At 41.9% G+C, this 22,442-nt stretch overlaps 1 protein-coding gene across 1 annotated transcript in view; it reads right to left on the reverse strand.

The window, feature by feature from the left end:
• Positions 1-568: 568 nt before the first annotated feature.
• The window catches only part of LOC111979240 (contactin-associated protein-like 2), a 64,097-nt gene continuing 42,223 nt past the window's right edge, over positions 569-22,442 (reverse strand). The window contains exons 18-25 of the mRNA XM_024009637.2: positions 11,882-12,100; positions 11,345-11,581; positions 10,927-11,157; positions 10,417-10,550; positions 9,183-9,276; positions 5,048-5,278; positions 3,764-3,838; positions 569-3,435 (exon numbers count right to left, since the gene is read on the reverse strand). Of these exons, the coding sequence (XP_023865405.1) occupies positions 3,236-3,435; positions 3,764-3,838; positions 5,048-5,278; positions 9,183-9,276; positions 10,417-10,550; positions 10,927-11,157; positions 11,345-11,581; positions 11,882-12,100 (1,421 nt within the window). The 3' untranslated portion in view covers positions 569-3,235. The remainder of the gene's footprint in view (positions 3,436-3,763; positions 3,839-5,047; positions 5,279-9,182; positions 9,277-10,416; positions 10,551-10,926; positions 11,158-11,344; positions 11,582-11,881; positions 12,101-22,442) is intronic.

Genomic DNA, 22,442 nt, shown 5'->3' on the forward strand with positions numbered 1-22,442 from the left:
CTTCCATTTAAGAATGATGGAGGCCACTGTGTTCTTGGGGACCTTCAATGCTGCAGAAATGTTTTGGTACCCTTCCCCAGATCTTTGCCTCGACACAATCCTGTCTCGGAGCTCTACAGACTTTACTGGCTTTACTCTGACATGTACTGTCAACAGTGGGACCTTATATAGACATGTGTGTACATTTCCAAATCATGTCCAATCAATTGAATTTACCATAGGTGGACTTCAATTAAGTTGTAGAAACACCTCAAGGATGATCAATGGAAACAAGATGCACCTGAGCTCAATTTCAAGTCTGAATACTTATGTAAATAAGGTATTTGTTTTTTATTTTTAATACATTTGCAAACATTTCTAAAAACCTGTTTTTGCTTTGTCATTATGGTGTATTGTGTGTARATTGATGACGAAAACATTTATTTAATCAATTTTAGAATAAAGCTGCAACACAACAAAATTTAGAAAAAGTGAAGGGGTCTGAACAATTTCTGAATGCACTGTAGGTGTCGGGAGAGGGCGCACGTTCTGATTGGGAGGCATCTGATGAAAAACCAACTACACTCTGTATGGCAAGGCTTGTTTAATGTTTTATATTAAGACAAAATCACATTACATATGCAATCTCAGGCCTGACATACAATACTGAACTAAAATAACACAAAATGAAGTTGTAAAATCTTTCATTTTGGGGAACATGATCTCAAGCCACTGTAAAAGACAATTTCAACAATATATGTTTTTCACACAGAATATCAAAAAGAAAACTGCCATGTAATTATAATTGCAATGAAATAAATGTAAATATATTATAAAAAGACTGTTGCACGTCATCGCTCAGATAAGAAATGTACAAAATATTTCCAAAGAATTCATGTAAAATAAATTGTACTGCTATGTGGTACTGTTTTTAGTTTAATTGTCATGCTGCTAATGAAAAGAAAAACGATAATCAAGCAATGGAATTTGAAATCCGATGCCAATCATTCATTTGACAAAAGTGGTAAACCAACATAACAAAAAAAAATCTCCATAATATCAGTATGCTATATTATGCTTTATTATATCCTATGCTATAATATTATATATTATGAACTGTGACGTGTTAGATATTCTAATGAAATGTAAGATCATGCTTTCTCATAAAATGTTGCTCTACAGTAAATGGATGTCCTCTGATCATTTTGGTTTATAGAATATTATGGTATATTGTGTTTCAGTTGCAACTTGACTATTAGCACATACAGTGATGAACAACCAATGTTTTGCTAACCCTTAATAACAATAAACCAAAATGTACCATTGTGAGATGTAGACAGAGATTTACATGTTGATTCAAAACAATAGCCTACATGACAAAATAGCAACAAAAAAAAATGTGAAGAAATTACCTAATAATAACAGCTTTGCTTATGTGTTCAGTGATGCAATTTAAGGGATTTTATCATCCGATTCAGATTGCTGTGGGCATGTGGGACACTGACATTATATGTAAGGATACATTCTGTTTGCAAAATGCTGTAACAGCCTTCAACAGTAACAGCTAATCATTTTATGTTCATTTGAGAGGTTTTCACTACAGTCTCTCATGCTGTCTACATTCCCCTTAGCTCCCCTAATCCTCCAGTTCTTCTCTTCAGCACACACTGTGTTGTCTGTGTAATGCTACTCTGAATTAATCACAGCAATTCCCAAACCACATGATGTGAATATGAGAATCTTAACATGGGGAAAGGCTGACAGTCTTGTTGGCACTTGTAACAGAAAAACGTTTAATATTGTGGGTTATTCTGACTTACTGGGTGAAAATGGTTATCTTATGACTAAGGAAATAAAATGATTAGACAGAAAACATACAACCCCACTGTACTCAAACAAACAAATCAAATAACACCTATAGAACACAGGAGGTTGGTGGCACCTTAATTGGGGAGGACAGTCTCCTGGTAATGGCTCGAGCGGAATTGGAATTGTATCAAATACATCAAACACATGGTGTCCATGTGTTTGGGGACATTCCATTCACTCCGTTTTTGGCCATTATCATGAGCCATTCTCCCCTCAGCAGCCTCCTGTGCTATAGAACTATACACATTGACACCAACAAAGGCATAGAAGTTCAGGCATTAGTTAAGCGTGTGTATAGTGTATCACTGCCCATGGAGCTGAAGTTAAGCCACGTTCTTTCCTTTTCCTTTTAGCCACCATTATAAATACATCCCTATTGGCCATACAGTATTTATTTTGTTCAATATYCAGGGTACAGTCAGTGTGCCCAGAATGAAATAGTCCAAAACTGAAAGCAGAGCGGCTGAATCTTGAAGGCACATTGGATATTGTCATTACTATAAGTAATATGATGCTTGTTTGTACAATAAACCTTTTCATGACAATATCATAGCAATTCCCTCTCAAAATTCACAATGTCGCCAAATGTGAACCTGTCATATCATGCCAGAAACCAATTTTTCCAAGAAGAGCCATCATCATATGTAGCAAGACCGGGGAAACGGATAAAGCATGCTGAATAATTTGGCACCCCGGAAAATTATCTGCAAGATAAAAGACACATTTGTGAGGAAATACCAGTGCTACTGTGTGGAATGGTGCAATGAAGGGATGCCATAGTCGTGTAGCATGCCATTGTATTCTACACATAATAAGGACTGCAGTGCAATCAAACCAATACATTACAATGCAATACAATCAAATATCAGTGACATAAACCTTAATGTGTTTTTTAATCTGTGCAGGGATATTATTTTCCAGAGCATTTTGTCACTAAGCAACTCACTTGGTACTCATTTGGCAGCAAAGGAACTAGAAGTGTACAGTATGTGCTTGACCCATTAAATGCAGGCATAAACATCTCTACAATCAAAGCTCAAAACATTAAGACATATCATCAACTGTAATGCAAAAAATTAATATAAAAAGTGATATCGTTTAAAAAAAATCTCAGTCCAGGTGATGCTGTAGTTGTAATAATGGCTCTATGTGAATGACTGATATCATGTTGCCAAAACTCCTCCAACTCCTCACGCAATGTAAATACATTATAGACAAGCCAGCCAATGTACACATCTAGTCCATGGGGAAATCTTCCTATGCCCCATTTAYACATTATTCATTCATCATCCTCATCATCATCATCAAAGAAAGCCTTGTCCTCACACAGCGAAGTGTGAAGAGCAATGGGCACACCATTGACCAGTACCAAAATGTGAATGTCTGATTAAATGAACCATTCCTTCTTGCTCTCATCAATGGTTTCTGTGAAGGCTGGGTCATTGACAATGATGGCTGCATCGGCACAGTCCGCAGACTCCGCCCCTTTGGCCTCATTGGTGTGGTAGGAGCCCTTGTGACGGAACATATGGCGAATAAGGAACACCAGGGTGCAGAGGATGGTGAAGATGACCACAGCAATGATACCTACAAGTATAAAGGACATTATGAGGTACATAACAATGTGTTCTTTTGAAAAATCRATTACTGGATTTGACCCTTTTCTATTTATTTCCCTTTTTTATATATTGAATACTGCATTGTTGAGGAAGAGCTTGCAAGTAAGCATTTCACTGTACTGTTTGCACCTGCTGTATCCTGTGCACGTGAGAAATACACTTTGATAARGGCTTGTAAGTAAGCATTTCATGGTATTCGGCGCATGTGACAAATAAAATGTAATTTCATTTAATTTGACCTTTAAAAGCCTCAACAACCCTGTATAGTAGGTGAGTTGATTACTGCCCCTATTCACCTCCGATAATTGCAGCGTTCCGATCAACTCCATCCCGGCTAACTCTTTCCTCGTTGAATGGGAATACAGCACCAGCTGAAAAAGGAAACAAAAACGGATCAACCACAAAATAACCAAACAATGCTAAAAAAATGTAAATGCTATGACACATTTTTTACAGAGACAGAATATGTCAATTGTAAACTGGCACACTTTGGCATCTGATTATAAAAAAAACAGGACAGGCGATAAATATAGCATGCAGTATATGCACAGTGTGTGAGTCATGGGGGGAAGTAGGCGTGGGCTGAGTCGAGAGGGGCAGTCTGTTCTTTTCATCAGGCATCTCTGTGGGCACTCTAGTCCATTTGAGTGGATTCTGCAGAATATGTGCAAATCTCTCATCACATATCACCGCCCCCAAAATACACATACGCACACGCACACACAGTGGAGCAGGGATCATAGATGCCTCTTACAGGGAGCTGATCTGTTGCCTTTGGAGCACTATGCAAGGCTCAGATCAAATGATACAAAGATTCTTCCTCTTATTCTCATGTTTTTCATCCAAAGCTCTCTTAGTAAAAGTCAGAATATCAATAGTGTAACAATCTATAACTAGTCCCATTAGGCCTCGCTGTGGGACAATTGAAATTGTTTATATTAATCCTTACTAAAGCAGTACCACTAAAACGATTCATCTGATTTATTGAAACCTCATATGCCTCCATAGGTTAAACATACAAATAGTCACTTAGAGTCCCTGAGGGATAACATTTCATACAGAGCAGACCATTCCCAGAGCAGGCAGGAGATAGATATTGTGTTCCCAGTAATGGAGAGATTAAGAGAAKAGAGGGTGAGTGGCTGGGCAGCAATAGATCTCATGTATCTGGAAAGCTCATTCCTTTGTGTCCAGAGAACACACCCAGGATCAATACACTGACCCAGTGATAACCATCCTGTAGACCTATCCACAGGAGCTAAACAGCACAGCACATGGGTTTAAATGGTTCAATAGCTGAAGAAGAAAAATACCACTATTAAATATCATGCCTTGAAGTTTTAATTAAATGTCAAATCTCTTTGGAGGACTGAGTGGACTGCTGGTGCTGCTAGTTGACCACTGACAATATATCTATTGTAAAGGACTACTTTTAAAATGCAGTATTCAAGATGATGGTATCGACATGTAAATAAACACAACAATTCAATAGAATAGAATAAAATCCCATGATATGAATAAATGCTTCCATTGGTGGGACAATTAAAGGGGATAGATAGAAACACAGTGATTTACTGTACCTGAGTCCAGGTGCCAGGGGTCATTGGCAGCAGCCATGGGTGAAATGGTGAGAGGAGATGCCCCGCAGTTGGACTCCACTAGAATGCCCTGGGTGGTCACTGGGGCGACGATGCCAGACCTCAGTGCTGCCTTCAGAGGGGCGATGTTGTTGAACTGAACTCTGGACAGACAGCCAACAAACCCTGGGGTGTTGTACTTCTCTATGAGGACTGGGTCAATCTGGCCAGTTTCTGATTAAAACAAAGGAAAAAGAAAAACCATCACAGTACTTCTTGATTAGATAGAAGTTCTTCTTGGAGCTGCTGACTGATGCTGCCTGACCACTTAATACTGGTCTACCACCACGATGCACTACTACTCAGCACAACACTGAAAGCCTCACCAGTTTGATTTATGTTCACTTGAACCTAGTCTCTGGTTGGTGATACTGTATTCTCTGTCCCTAGCTTCCCCCAGACAGGCAACTACTGTAGAGACTCCTACTGCAGATATGTTATACTCCAGGGAAAACAGAGTATCCAATTCTTTTGCAATATGTTATTCTCCAAGGCAGATAAAGAAGAGTAATTTCACGGTTACATGTAAGAAGGATGTTTCATATGCCCCCAAGTTGAAAAGACAAACACATCCTGTTTGGAACATTAGCCATGCATTATCTTTACTTTTCAGAAAACACATTGCAATATCTACAGAAAAAGAATTCACCATCTTAGGCCAGTCAGAGAGCTACAGTGACAATGTTTGTTAAAAACAACATAGGCCTACATTGCATGAAAAGGAAATGACAAAAAATATAAATATATCTGAAACAAAGAGTTACAACAACAACACAAGGTCAAGGTTTACCATAAGTGTCCCCAACACCTACATATTTACAGTGTAGTTACAGGTAGGTTGTTATTGAAAACACTATGCCACCTCAAGTTTGTCAAATACAGAAGAGTATTACCTGGTTGTCCTGTTGTCCTCCCTGAATGAAGTGGCGCTAACTCTGAGTCTGCCCCCACGGTGCAGCCCCTCAATCCAGAGCAAAAGTCCTTGTCTTATACAGTGCTACCACTGCCTGCTGTATGCTTGTCTATGAGACATGCTTGTCTGTCTGCCTGTATGTTTGTCTGTCTGCCAGGAACATTTAACTCTGTATCTGCCCTGCTGCCTTTCTGCCTGCTAGTAGTCTGTTTATATTCTTGCCAATATGTATACCTGTCTGTCTGTCAGCCTGTCTGTGTATCTGCCAGGGTGTCTATGTGCCTGAAGCCTTGGTTAGCCAGCGAGCCCTGAATGTGAATGCACCCTAAGTGATTCAGCCCAGCTCCTTTCCCTTCCTTCTCTTCTCTTCCTTACAGCCAGACCAGGCAGGGAAAACATGATGATGTCATGGATCAGTGAGCTAATACATTCACAAACGGAACGAGGCTCGGAGAAAACCTGGATGTGAGTAAAGGATTACAGGATGGGGGATCAGGACCGGGCCTTTGTGCTCCCTCCATCCCTGAGGATGATGTCAGAGATTGTTGTTAATTTATTAATCGAGTGCAGCAGCAAAGCACTCTGGGAAGTTGTAAGGCTTTACCAGCCAGGCACAATGGGTCATTCTACTGTTCTCAGAACAGGATCAGTGTACTGGTGTCTGACTCCTGCTAACACGGTGCTGCTCCCTCCCTTAGCGATAATCAAACACGCCATGCCATGCGCACATCACTTTATTCTGTTTTCTATTCTACCTTCCTCTATACTGACGATCTGTGTGCTGCAGTGGTGTGGTTCCTGATGGCCCTATGATCCACACTTTTTTACCCTGAGTTTATCTGAGTGGTGTGGGTGTACTATAGTAGGTGTACTATATCAGTCAGCAGTGGCGATTTTAGCCTGTAAATCTTGGTGGGGCACACTCCATTTTTTTTTAGATGCATGACAGCAAAGCCACTACACAACGCTAAACAATACATTAATTGCACTATAACAATGACAAATGGTGCCCACAAACTGTTAGGGTCTACATAAAGCTGTCCCTATACCTGGCTATCAGTGGAGCCTTATTTGGCAGCGAAACAGTGAATTCAGCCTCATTTACTGCCTTTTTATGTGGCTGACTTGCTTAAACACATATGGTTTCTAGTGACAATTGAGATGTACAAACTATGGCATAAGGGAACGATGAGCGGATAAGAGGGAATCCGTMATTTCAATTAAGATATTAATGAGCGAGCTAAGACGGACATAGTCAATATGACTATTCAGCACTTTTGAAATGTACAACGACATAATTCAGAACATGAGACGTTCTTACATTATTCTCCCTGTACACCAAGTCAGAACCGTAGGATAAATAAATGGGGCATGTAAGCAGACAATGAAAGCTTTTACAATATTTGATGATGACATTTCTCTAAAACAGGCCATAGGCTACATGTGTACCACCAAGTCAGAACAGTTGGCTAAGGTATTATGGGGAAAGGGACCAAATTAGGGTGAGGTTACTAGCAGCTTACTACACAAAATACAGTTAGTATTACTTTCTTAGCTACATATCTCCCTGGCATATTACATAATTTATGCAGCAGCCAGCAGCCAGAAGACATTTTTGGCCTCTCCGTTGTTGTGCTGTGCTCACTTCAACAGGAGTCCTTCTTGTGGGAAAATTGTGTCATGAAACTTCTCTGGATTTTTGGTTGAATCATGGTTGAATCATGACGTCAGTGATTTTCAGGTCGGAGCTCTCAAAAGAGGCCTAATTTCCCRACTTGGAATTCCGAGTTGGATGACCGTTCAAATYGTATTTTCCCAGTCGGAGCTCGTTTTATTCCAAGTTCCAAGATTTCACAGTTCGGAGTTTCCAGTTGTTTTGAATGCAGCAGAAGACATGCTGGATTGTCAGCATGGCCAATGAATTCCCATGGTGTTACGTGTGAATGTTTATCCTTTTAAGCTTGGAAAAGAGAACCTTAAACCCAGACTTGGACCACACACCCTCTCCACCGAATAGCAGACAGGGGAAGAAAAATAGTGGTTGCTTTGCAGAGCTTGCAGTTAGCCACTGATTCCTTCCAAACCACTCATTGTTGAATTTGCGATCTCCAACTTGTAATGTTTATATCCAATGGCCGATGATCACCGATACGTTTTATCTATAATTTCTCTTCATATGACAAAGATTGAAAATTGTTTGCCAGTAGATTGTCGACATAATTCATGAAGATGACTGCTTGTCTGGCTTGCTAGCTAGGATTTTGAAAGTATGTTGTTGACATGATCAGTCCAATCAAAGCTACGGTAGATATAACGTGATTTGACGTAATTTTATCTGTGGCCAATAACCTTGAGCCTTCTTGAATGGGCACTTCTAATGTAAGTCTATGGCAGCACCCAAGGGGGCTTGAACTTTGTAGCTCTCCCTATAGATTTTGCGGCGACGTAGTGTCACCATGAGTGACAGAACACTGAGCCAATCACGGCAGAACTAGAGAAGATTACCAACCCCTACGCTCTATATTTTCGGCTGGCTGCCCCKCCACCACAGAAAGCACTGAGCTAGGCTGAAACACCTGCATTTTGGAGCTGCCTTACTCAAGATAGCAAAAAAGAGACCATGTTCTTATGCAGCTTTTTCTTTTTTTCTTTTTTTTTTTACATTGTTTTCAAACTGATATGTGACACGTATTTATGCCAAAAYAACATGCAAAACAGGCACTGCCCCACTTGCCCTAAATGATGGGTCACCACTGTCAGTCAGACAAAGACAAAGGAAAGGCCTAGACAAGGCCTATTGTAACATTGCTCAATATGGGCACTMAGATGGATGTACATGTCTTTGTATCAACAAAGCAAGATTTTTCTGTCAAGGCAACATCACCATTACCAGATATATTGATGCCCTCTTTCCATATATGAATACACCTGGACTAAACAAGATCAATCACTCAGTGATGGATGAGCAACAAAAAATCTGGTTTTGTGTTTTTTCAGAAACACACAGAACCAAAGTCCAGATTTAATCACTCAGGGCCAAATTCAAAGAGATCAATGCAAGTAACTCTGACTTCCGTGTAAATAATACATTGATTCCACGCATGATACACAGCATTCCTTATATTTACACTCCAGTAGGAATACATGGATTATATCTRCACTTACCAAAGACTTTCCCCAGGAATATAGTTTTAACCAGGTTGAACTTGGTGTCAGAGCCAGCCGGCAGAGTGTAGCTGACTGGGGGGTAATGGTCCAACTGGAAAAGAACATCACGATATGGTCACGATATGGTCATGATATATTACAGTCAGTTATAAACCCAACAGCCGGCATTTTTATTTTTGTTAATTACTACCACCTAGTGGTGGATTTTAAACAGCATATGCCTGGAAATCCTAATTGATGCCAGTGTATAATGCATTAGCGAAACCTGAGAAACAAACAGAAATAAACTGTGCTAAAAAGCATAATGCACTATAAACCACTTCCACAGGAAAGGTGGGTCTGGTGTGTTGCAAAGAGCATAATGCAGTCTGAGAGGACACAGAACAAATATGTATTTTGGATTTAATGGTATCAGCAAATCCCTCTCACGAGAAGGGTGTCCTCCCTTCCTGATAGCAGAGCACTAGTGATCTACCTTTGAACTGCTTTATGAAAAGTGCTATATCTATAGTCTATGTAGCTATCAAACTGTATCAAGGCTGTAACGTAACAAAATGTGGAAAAAGTCAAGGGGTCTGAATACTTTCCGAATGCACCGTAGGAGAGGTGCATGCCAGCAGATGAGGAAATTTGGCTAGGATGGAATAAACTATATAGGAAAACCTTCAAAAGAGCAAATGTAAAGTAGGGGTGAAAAAGGCACTACACCCTTAGAAAAAAACTTGCTATCTAGAACCTAAAAGGGTACTTTGGCTAGCCCCATAGGAGAACCMTTTGAATAACCCCCTTTGGTTCCAAGTAGAACMCTTTTGGGATCCGTGTTGAACCCTTAGCACCCCCAGGGGTACGCGCAATGCTGTCGGGGGTACGCCAAATAAAAATGTGATTCACATTTTAAAAAGTTTAATTTAGTCTGAGAGGACTGTTGGATTTAATGACATCAGCAAATCTCTCACTGAGAGTGGTCCCACCCTGGGACTCAAGAGCATTAGAGTCCTACCTTTCAACCGCTTGATGAAAATGAAAATGTTTTTTAGATAAAACTACATCATTGTTGAGATTTTTACCTGCAGCCTAAAGTAGTCTGAGAGGGGAAATACATTTCATAACTTAGGCAAATCCCACTGTGTGATAGATCACCCTTTGTGGTAGTGGAACACTAGGGTCATCCTGGAACTGCAGCTGAAAAGTGCTCCATAGATAGATAAAGCAACGTCCTCATTATTATTACCTGCAGCCGTATGTTCCTCTCCTGCCTGGAGATGTTGATGTGGTGGGGCTGCCCGTTGGCCATGTTGCGCTGGTCCAGGTCGATGGTGAACGGCTCCCTCAGGCCTCCCAGGCTGTAGCGGATCTGAAGTGTTCCTGACAGAGGGAGATGGAATGGCCAGTCAGTCCCAATGTGTCTTAATCATATTCATATAGTTGTCCACCCATTATCTCACAGGCTTTGAAACATGGTCAGAGTATCAAACTCAAGTGGCAATTGTATTTTAAATTAAAATACTAAATTGACCATCACTCTTTCTGCTGTTTCAGTTATTCATGCATCTGTCTCGGACCATGCCCAACCTGTGTGTTGCACCATTTAATTAGCTATTGAACTAATTCCCTGTACATTCTGCGTTTCTTGACTGGCTAAACCATTAACTTCACCGTCCAAGCCTTTCAAACTCTTTAAACGGATGGCCAGGATTGCTCTCACAAGCATTTTAAACCCTTTGAGCAGTTGCCCTCTCACCATTGTGTCTGAGCACCACAGCCAGGTAGTCCTGGGTCCTGGAGCTGATGTACACCAGGATGCTGGGGGCGTTGGAGGTGCTGAAGCTGAACACCAGCTCCTCCTGTGTCAGGTTGCCCTCCGTGGGTAGCAGGGGAGACAGGCTCTTCACATCCCTGATGGCTGGAAGGCCCCCCTCGGGAAGGAAGTCGTAACGAACTAGTGTTCCACTCTCGAAGTAGCCACCCACGTCTGATACACACAGGAGACACAAGTCAGCAATACAAAACATCAGCAGACGTTTGAGAAATTGACAAGCGAATCGATATTAGCCTCCCAAAAGCAAAGRGTAAAGTTAGAGTTGTAACACTGTGAAGTTGAAATAAAATTTACACATTTAGAGTTACCATTCTCTCACATGGCTGTGACTATATTTTACCTTCAGTGCAGAAGGGCCCGTCATACGCCGTCAAGGTGCAGTCGCATGAGTAACCGTTGTATTTCTCCATGCACTGGCCACCGTTTCTGCAGTGCTGCCCATAGCTGGTGCAGTGGCCAGAGCAGCCAGGCTTCACCCCCGGGGTGACCTTCGCCCTCTCCTCCAGGTCAAGGGTCACACCGTTCATCTTCAGGGCACGGATACATCCTAGGAAGCCCCTCTGGCCACCCGATGCACCTGAAAGATAACGTTTATGACAAAAAGTCTTATTAGACATTTTGGTTTACAACAACTTTGATACCAAGTACACTTCTGATTAAAAAAATTGTAAACTCAAGTTTTTTTAACTTGTTAGTTGTTGACTTGACATTAATAGCTTTTGACATTGTTTCTGTGTGTAATGTGTAAACTGTGTGGGCCTGTATAAGTCAGGTCCAAACACCATGAGCTGAGCACCAGTTGTCTTACAAACATAGACAKATAAACCTGATCATCATTACCCTATGTGGTGGGAGGCAGGAAGGAAGGATGTCTTACCCACATAGAGTTGGCTGTAAAGCTCCAGGCGAGTGTGACCCTGTGGGGGTGCAGGGCGAACCTCCTTGAACTGCCCATCCAGCTGCAGCACAGCCTCCTTCACGTTGCGCTCAGCCACCACCCTGTGCCACTGGTCATCATTAAGAGGAGTGGATGACCTCACACTCAGCTCCACCAGACCGTTGCCCACATCAAAGGAAAAGGACACCACCGTGGCAGCTGGGCAGGAGAGGAAAGAGCGGAAGGCATCAGATAAGGTTTTGGGTGAGGCTGCCAAACAGGCTTTAGATCTTCAGAAGTGGGGACAAAGGGGATACGGATGCTTTGGGTGAGAAATGACTGAATTATGAGGTAGAAATCTGTCAAGGAGGTCGTTTTTGAAGCAAAGATTAAGCTGGGCCTATACAGGAGATTTGAGAGACCTTGGTCTGTTTGGGAGTGGTTAAAAAGTTAACAACCATTTTTAGGGAAACTGAACTTCCACTTCAATGTTATTACAGTTTTATGTTTTTATATTTGTTTTTATTTCTATTCGTTTTAAGATTTTTATTTGATTTTCAGTTTAGTTTCAGTTAGTTTTCAGATCTACTTGCTAGTTTTAGAAAACATTTATATTTCATGTTTATATTACCAATATGGAAAAAAATACATTTCAATATATTTAATGTCACGTAAAATATATTACAAATACATATAGATACATTTGCATGTAATGCCTGAAAATACTCCAGAAATGCATGGCTATGACATCTAGTCTACACAGAGTGGCCAAAGTGGTTCCTAATTTGACTTATTTGTATCTTTTACCCCTTTTTCGTGATATCCAATTGGTAGTTACAGTCTTGTCCCATCGCTGCAACTCCCCTACGGACTCAGGAGAGGCGAAGGTCAAGAGCCATGTATCCTCCGAAACACGAAGTCAGCCGCACCAATGTTTCAGAGGAAACACCATCCAGTTGGCACCCAGAGTCAGCTTGCAGGCACACGGCCCACCACAAAACCATGCATTTCTGTTCTTGTTCCCAAGAAAGCTAAGGTAACTGAACTAAATGACTATCGCCCCGTAGCAATCGCTTCAGTCATCATGAAGTGCTTTGAGAGACTAGTCAAGGATCATATCACCTCCACCTTACCTGATACCCTAGACTCACTCCAATTTGCTTACCACACCAATAGGTCCACATACGATGCAATCGCCATCACACTGCACACTGCCCTGTTCATTGACTACAGCTCAGCATTCAACACCATAGTACCCTCCAAACTCATCATTAACCTTGAGACCCTGGGTCTCGACCCTGCCATGTGCAACTGGGTTCTGGACTTCTTGACAGGCCTCCCCAGGTGGTGAAGGTAGGAAACAACATCTCCACTCCGCTGATTCTAAACACTGGGGCCCCACAAGGGTGCGTGCTCAGCCCCCTCCYGTACTCCCTGTTCACCCATGACTGCGTGGCCATGCACGCCTCCAACTCAATCATCAAATTTGCAGACGACACTACAGTGGTAGGCTTGATTACCAACAATGACGAGACAGCCTACAGGGAGCAGGTGAGGGCCCTCTGAGTGTGGTGTCAGGAAAATAACCTCTCACTCAATGTCAGCAAAACAAAAGAGATGATCATGGACTTCAGGAAACAGCAAAGGGAGCACCCCCTTATCCACATTGATGGGACAGCAGTTGAGAAGCTGGAAAGATTTAAGTTCCTCTGTGTACATATCACAGACAAACTGAAATGGTCCACACACACAGACAGTGTGGTGAAGAAGGCGCAACAGCGCCTCTTCAACCACAGGAGGCTGAAAAAATGTGGCTTGTCACCAAAAACCATCACTAACTTTTACAGATGCACAATTGAGAGCATCCTGTCGGGCTGTATCACCGCCTGGTACGGCAACTGTACCACCCACAACCGCAGAGCTCTCCAGAGAGTGGTGTGATCTGCACAACGCATCACCGGGGGCAAACTACCTGCCCTCCAGGACACCTACCACACCCGATGTCACAGGAAGGCAAAAAAGATCATCAAGGACAATAACCACCCGAGCCACTTCCTGTTCACTCCGCTTCCATCCAGAAGGCGAGGTCAGTACAGGTGCATCAAAGCTGGGACAGAGAGATTGAAAAACAGCTTCTATCTCAAGGCCATCAGATTGTTAAACAGCCACCACTTGCACAGAGAGGCGGCTGTCTACCTACAGACCTGATATGATTGGCCACTTTAATAAATGGAACACTAGTCACTTTAATAATGCCTCTTTTAGAATATTTACATATCTCGCATTACTCATTTCATACAGTTGAAGTCGGAAGTTCACATACACCTTAGCCAAATACATTTAAACTCAGTTTTTCCTGACATTTAATCCTAGTAAAAATTCCCTGTCTTAGGTCAGTTAGGATCACCACTTTATTTAAAAAATGTGAAATGTCAGAATAATAGTAGAGAGAATGATTTATTTCAGCKTTTAATTCTTTCATCACATTCCCAGTGGGTCAGAAGTTTACATACAGTCAATTAGTATTTGGTAGCATTGCCTTTAAATGGTTTAACTTGGGTCAAACGTTTCGGGTAGCCTTCCACAAGCTTCCCACAATAAGTTGGGTGAATTTTGGCCCATTCCTCCTGACAGAGCTGGTAACTGAGTCAGGTTTGTAGGCCTCCTTGCTCGCACACGCTTTTTCAGTTCTGCCCACATATTTTCTATGGGATTGAGGTCAGGCGTTGTGATGGCCACTCCAACACCTTGACTTTGTTTTCTTAAGCCGTTTTGGCACAACTTTGGAAGTATGCTTGGGTCATTGTCCATTTGGAAGACCCATTTGCGACCAGCTTTCACTTCCTGACTGATGCTTGAGATGTTGCTCAATATACCCACATAATTTCCATTCCTCATGATGCCATCTAGTTTGTGAAGTGCACCAGTCCCTCCTGCAGCAAAGCACCCCCACAACATGATGCTGCTACCTCTGTGCTTACGGTGTTCTTCGGCTTGCAAGCCTCCCCTTTTCCTCCAAACATAACGATGGTCATTATGGCCAAACAGTTCTATTTTTGTTTCATCAGACCAGAGGACATTTCTCCAAAAGTACCATTCTTGTCCCCATGTGCAGTTGCAAACCGTAGTCTGGCTTTTTTATGGCGATTCTGGAGCAGTGGCTTCTTCCTTGCTGATGACCTTTCAATTATGTCGATATAGGACTTGTTTTACTGTGGATATAGATACTTTTGTTCCTGTTTCCTCCAGCATCTTCACAAGGTCCTTTGCTGTTGTTCGGGATTGATTTTCACTTTTCGCACCAAAGTACGTTCATCTCTAGGAGACAGAACGTGTCTCCTTCCTGAGCGGTATGACGGCTGCGTGGTCCCATGGTGTTTATACTTGCGTACTATTCTTTCTTTTTTTTTTCACCTGTCCTCGTTATTGTCACCACCCCTCCAGTTCGCTCGTTTTCCCCAGTGTATTTATCCCTGTGTTTCCTGTCTCTCTGTGCCAGTTCGTCTTGTACGTTTCCAAGTCAACCAGCGGTTTTCCCGTTCTGCTTTTAGCATTCTCCTTTTTATAGTCCTCCTGGTTTTGACCCTTGCCTGTTTCTGTACCCGCCTGCCTGACCATTCTGCCTGCCTTGACCATGAGCCTGTCTGCCATTCAGTACCTCCTGGACTCTGATCTGGTTTTGACCTTTTTTGCCTGTCCACGACCATTCTCTTGCCTACCTCTTTGGATTAATACACATTGTAAGACTCCAACCACCTGCATCTGGGTCTCACCTTGTGCCTTGATATTAGCKGTGTTATGGTGCATTCGTAACCAAGTGGAAATTTACCACGGATGGGAAAAATCCACTTGAACTGCCCTCCAACTCGTAATTACTAGTTAAATCAACCATGAATCAATCCCCTTGTGACAGGGGGAATGGAAGCTTGTTGTGTGCAACAGGGAGTGGCAATTGAATGCAAGATTAACAAAATGTTTTTTGTTACAACATTTCTAGCCTGTATATCTATGGGTAACAGGGTTGACGTGTTATGCTCGACCCGCTCAGTTTTTCAACAAAACACCAGAAAATTGCCAAAAAGAGTAGAACCAGCTCACTTGCACTATGATTTGACTATTAGATATTCATTTCTCTTTTGAAATAAATATTTTAAAAGGAATACTGTAGTTTCACCATATTACAATGAGAGTTCAGTTCACAATGTTGACCTTAAAATGAGGAACAGGAAATAAATGACTTCACATTAAATAATCTTCAGAAATAACTTTGTAAAAGCAATAACTAGGGCTTTACAATGATGGTGAAAAGTTTAAATCTTCCTAGAAGTCAGAGGGTGCACGGAGGGATGTCAAAATGCCAAATGTTGGCACTTTAGCAAGTCTTTATTCATATTGAAAATAAGATTTATTGAATTATCCATGTGGTCTATATTAAAGGGCAATTCATTTAATATAAACAGGCTTTTAAAATTCAATATTGGTGCGCAATTTCTACTTAACATATCGAAAGGACTGCTTTTGTGGAACGACCCAGTACACGTTAAGTTTTGGATGTTGGTTGCAATGCTCTCGTCAGGTACGTTTGTTTATTTGACATATGCACATGAAAGACATGGAGTTTCTACATGACCGATAATGTATCATGTTTGTGATCATTTATTTTTGTAGTCATTTAGTTAAGTGTCTATACAAAGTCTACACCCCTCTTGAATTTCTTCAAATTTTATTATGTTACAAAGTGGGATTAAAATGTATTTAATTGTCATTTTTTGTCAGTGATCTACACAAAATACTCTTATGTCAAAGTGGAAGACCTTGATTAAATACATTTTAGAAACACCTTAAAAAGACTCACTTAGAAAGACTCACAGCTGTAATTGCTGCAGCAATTACAGCTGTGAGTCTTCTTGGGTAAGTTTCTTATGAGCTTTAGATAGCTGTATTGTCCATTTTTTTATTTTTTTATGTCAAGCTCTGTCAAAGTGTTGAGGCAAGGGTCATGGCTAGACAGCCATTTTCAAGTCTTGCCATAGATTTTCAAGCAGATTTAAGTCAAAACTGTAACTGTAACCACTCAGGAGCATTCTCTGTCTTCTTGGTAAGCAACTCCAGTGTAGATTTGGCTTTGTTTCCTAGGTTATTGTTCTGAATTCCGCTCTTACACGGAACCCAAACCGGCTGCGCGCGCGCGTGCGCCATCGTGCATACATTTATTTTGTCCCCCTACACCATACGCGATCACAACACGCAGGTTAAAATATCAAAACAAACTCTGAACCAATGACATTMATTTGGGGACAGGTCGAAAAGCATTTAACATTTATGGCAATTTAGCTAGTTAGCTTGCACTTGCTAGCTAATTTGTTCTATTCAGCTAGCTTGCTGTTGCTAGCTAATTTGTCCTGGGATATAAACATTAGGTTGTTCTTTTACCTGAAATGCAACAATACCCTCTACTCCGACAATTAATTCACACATAAAACGGTCAACCGAATCGTTTCTAGTCATCTCTCCTCCTTCCAGGCTTTTTCATCTTTGAACTTATATGGTGATTGGCATCTAAACTTTCATAGTATTACCACGACAACCGGCAACACAGTTAGTCTTTCAATCACCCACATGGGTATAACCAATTAGGAGATGGCACGTGGGTACCTGCTTCTATAAACCAATAAGGAGATGGGAGAGGTAGGACTTGCAGCTCGCAGATGCTCGTTGACACGCGCGAGCAGTGTGGGTGCAATAATTGAATAACATAGATTTCAAAATTTATTTTGCAACGCGAGCGGTGTAGTCAGGGTATTAGTGTCAGGTGTAAAGCAGACTGAAGCAGGTTTTCCTCTAGGATTTTGCCTGTGCTTAGCTCCATCCCATTTATTTTCACTGTCATTTAGGTCATTATTGAGTCACTACAATGTGGTTGATCCATCCTGAGTTTTCTTCCATCACAGCCATTGAACTCTGAAGCTGTTTTAAAATCCCCAATGGCCTCATGGTGACATTACTAAGCAGTTTCCCTCCTGCCCAGYAGCTCAGTTCAGAAGGATGACTGCATCTTTGATGTGTCTGGGTGGTTTAATACATCTTCCACAGCACAATTATTAACTTGACCATGGTTAAAGATATATTCAATGTCTCATTTGTTATTGTTACCCATCTACCAATCACTGCTCTTCTTTGAGGCTTTCAAAAAGCTCCCTGGACTTTGTTGAATCTGTGCTTGAAATTCAATACTTGACTCAGGGACCTTACAGATGTATGTATGGGAGACAGAGGAAGGGTAGTCAATCAAAAATCATGTCAATCCCTATTATTTGACACAGAGTGAGTAACTTATTATGTGATTTGTTATGCCAAATTTTACTTCTGAACTMATTTAGGCTTGTCTAAACAAAGGGGGTGAATAGTTATGCAATGACTATATTTTATACTGAACAAAAATGTAAACGCAACATGTAAAGTGTTGGTCCCATGTTTCATGAGCTKAAATAAAATATACATTTTCCATAAGCATAAAAAGCTTTTTTCTCTTAAATTTTGTGCACAAATTTGTTTACAACTCTGTTAGTGAGCATTTATCCCTTGCCAAGATAATCCATCCACCTGACAGGTGTGGCATATCAAGAAGCTGATTAAACAGCATGATCATTACACAGGTGCACCTTGTACTGGGGACAGTTTTGTCACACAACACAATGCCACACCGCCCTACCAAGCAAAAAGGCAGTAACTGCTCATAGCGTGGAACTGAGGAAAATTGCTTTTATTTACCTTGGTTTCACAGTAACTTTATGCAGTCACTGCTAACATAACCACAATTTTCTCTAAAACACAATGCAATAGAGGCAGGATACTTGTCCACATGATTAAGCATGTATTTAAGGTTACTAACCACCGGTCCTGAGATTCATCATTACGCACACCTGGCACTCATCATTACGTACACCTGTGAATCATTATGCACACCTGGACTCCATTACCTTCATAATTTCCTCCCCTTTATATGTCACTCTCCAGTGGGTATTGTTCTTGTGTATCGGCGGTCTGCCTTATGTTAGTGTCGTGTTCTTGGTTTTGTTGTTTTATTAAAACGTGGCACCTGCTTCCGACTCACCGACTCACCGCCCCATCATTACAGATTAACACCTCACCTATGGGAAGCATCAGGGATTGTTTTTTTTTGTGTCAGTGTAAATGACGTCGGTCCGGGAGCCGCACAGGCTCTCCTGCCTCTGCCAGATTGCCAAGCTAGCCGGCTCGTCAGGCTTTCATGCATCAGCCGGTCTGTCAGGTTCCCGCGCCCCAGCCGGCTCGACAGGTTCCYGCGCCCCAGCCGGCTCGACAGGTTCCCGCGCGCCCCAGCTGGCTCGACAGGTTCCCGCGCTTTAGCAGGGGTGACTGGTCCGCTCCTGATCCCCGGGTTCGTCCCCTTTGTCGKCATCCTGCGGCTGGAGCTGCACGTCAGGGAGGGGGTACTGTCACGTATACTCCCTCTCTGGGCTCTAGGTCATCAGGCTGCTGATTATCCCGCACACCTGTCACCATCATCAAGCGCACCAGCGCCTCATGACACTCACCTGGCATCCATCACCTCCTTGATTATCTTCCCTATATCTGTCCATCCCCTTGGTCCTTTCCTCAGGTGTTATTGACTCTGTTTGATGTCGGTGCGTTGTGTTTSGTGTTTATTGTTTTGTTTATTTATTAAAACACTSACTCGCTGTACTTGCTTCCCGACTCTCAGTACACTTGTTACACATTAACTCATTTTTGACCAAATGAGCAGTTACTGCCTTTTTGCTTGGTACGGCAGCACAGATGTCTCAAGTTTCGAGGGAGTGTGCAATTTGCATGCTGACTGCAGGAATGTCCACCAGAGCTTTTGCCAGAGAATTGAATGCAGCGTGACACATATCCTTCGCATAGAGGCTGTTGATTGTGGCCTGTGGAATGTTGTCCCACTTCTCTTAAATGGCTGTGCCAAGCTGCTGGATATTGTCGGTAACTGGAACACGCTGTCGCACGCATAGATCCAGAGCATCCCAAACATGCTCAATGGGTGACATGTTTGAGTATGCAGGCCATGGAAGAACTGGGACATTTCCAGCTTCCAGGAATTGTGTACAGATCATTGCGATATGGGGCCATGCACTATCATGCTGAAACACGAGGTGATAGCAGGGGATGAATAGCAYGACAATGGACCTTGTGATCCCGTCACGGTATTTCTGTGCATTCAAATTGCCATCGATAAAATGAAATTGTGTTCATTGTCCATAGCTTATGCCTGCCCACACCAAAAAACCCTCGCCACCATGGGGCACTGTTCACAATGTTGACATCAGCAAACCGCTCGCCCACACGATACCATACACGCTGTCTGCCATCTGCCCGGTACAGTTGAAACCCGGATTCATCTGTGAAGAGAACACTTCTCCAGCGTACCTGTGGCCAACGAAGGTGAGCATTTGCCCACCGAAGTCAGTTACGACACCGAACTGCAGTCAGGTCAAGACCCTGGTGAGGACGACGAGCATGCAGATGAGCTTCCCTGAGACGGTTTCTGACAGATTCTGCAAGAATTCTTCAGTTGTGCAAGCCCACAGTTTAATCAGCTGTCTGTGTTGCTGGTCTGAGACGATCCCTCAGGTGAAGAAGCCGGATTTGGAGGTCCTGGGCTGGCGTGGTTACATGTGGTCTGCAGTTGTGAGGCTGGTTGAGACGTACTGCCAAATTCTCTAAAACGATGTTGGAGGTGGCATGTGGTAAAGAAATTAATATTTAAATTATCTGGCAACAGCTCTGGTGGACATTCCTGCAGTCAGCATGCCAATTGCACRAACCTTAAAAACTTGAGACAAACTTGAGACATCTGTTGCATTGTTGTATTTTGTTGTCTGACAAAACTGCAAATTCTAGAGTGGCATTTTATTGTCCACAGCACAAGGTGCACCTGTGTAATGACCATGCTGTTTAATCAGCTTCTTGATATACCACACCTGTTAGGTGGATAGGTTATCTTGGCAAATGAGAATGCTCACTAACAGGGATATAAACACATTTCTGCACAGAATTTGAGAGAAATAAGCTTTTTTGTGCATATGGAACATTTCTGGGATCTTTTATTTAATCTCATGAAACACGGGACCAACACTTTACATGTTGTGTTCATATTTTTGGTCAGTATAAAACGGAACATAATTCATGATGGTTTTTATTTGATTTTAGTTCGTTTTGGAGTCAAAGATAATAGTTTCAGCATAGTTTTAGTTTTTCAAACAGGTTTGTTCATTACAGTATTTGATTTCGGTTTACTACATTGGTTATTATTGATTCGTTTTCGTTTTTAGTTTCAGTTTTTGTTTACTATAATAACCTTGGTCTGCTTACATACATTATTGACTTTTCAATTAATGTGAAGTAAGCTGTCATACAATTTACAGGCCTTGAAATATTGTTGCTGGTATCATGATGATTTGAAACATGAAAGACTGACAATATTGCATTTATAACTCTGAAAAATGTCAAATTTTCTAGATGTGTTTTTGACAAGTACCTATCAGACCATGACACCTATAAATGCGTAAGGCAGACAAATACTCCAGTAGTGAGATAGATSTCCTCTTCACAGCGGCACAGTTTGCTCATTTCCCCCTCTGTCAATCGTCATTTACTTCATTGAAACACTGCTGACAAGTGTCATCATACCCCCTGTTGGGTCCAATTCCACCGAGACAAACGCCACATACCGACAACCTGTCTGTAATCACTCAACATCCTTTCTGATTGTTTAATCCACATCAATCACAGAGATCCAGGTTACCATCGAGTAATGAGATTTCACAGGGATTGTAATTGAGCGCTTTCCACTAACCAGGGGTCTCATCCTGGACCACCTTTCATTGGGAGAATCATTCTTTGATTTGATTTCCCAACCGACTCAATAGATCTATATTGAAGGGAGCTGTCTGATTACATTTGTTCTCCATTCAGAGCATGTACTGAAGCTGTGGAGATGACATAGGGGAGCCCTGTCAATCATAGATCCACCTGTTCAGAGCAGATGCTCGGCCTGCAGGACTGGCAGAGAACCTCCTGAAGCTCAGAGAAGAATTTTGGAGGGGGGCCAAGTCTCATTAAAACAACTGCCATTGCCAAGCTCTAAAGAGAAATTCTAATGCATAACGGTACTCTAGAGTTTTGAGTGAAAAATTATTTAAAACACAAAAGCTTACAAGGGGCTCAGTAAATCCATTTCTCTTGGCAGACTAATACTGTACCTTGTGAATATTAAAATGGGGGGAAACTATTAAATATGAAATGTTTTTTACAGAATATTTTCTGTCCGTGTCTCTAAAGAAGAGACACTGTTTCTTCAGAGCAACTGAATCACTGTAATAATACTGCTCAAATACTGTCAACTCATTGCACCAAAAGATGGCGTCAGTAAAGCTTGAAGCCTGCCAGAGAAAAAGGGTCAGAAACAATAACAAATGGGGCCTGAGGCGATGGAAGCAGCTCAAAGATATTTCTGACCATTGATCTTTCCCAGCGGAAGGAA

The sequence above is a fragment of the Salvelinus sp. IW2-2015 genome, linkage group LG19 (assembly GCF_002910315.2).
Source record: "Salvelinus sp. IW2-2015 linkage group LG19, ASM291031v2, whole genome shotgun sequence".
NCBI classification, from domain to species: domain Eukaryota; kingdom Metazoa; phylum Chordata; class Actinopteri; order Salmoniformes; family Salmonidae; genus Salvelinus; species Salvelinus sp. IW2-2015.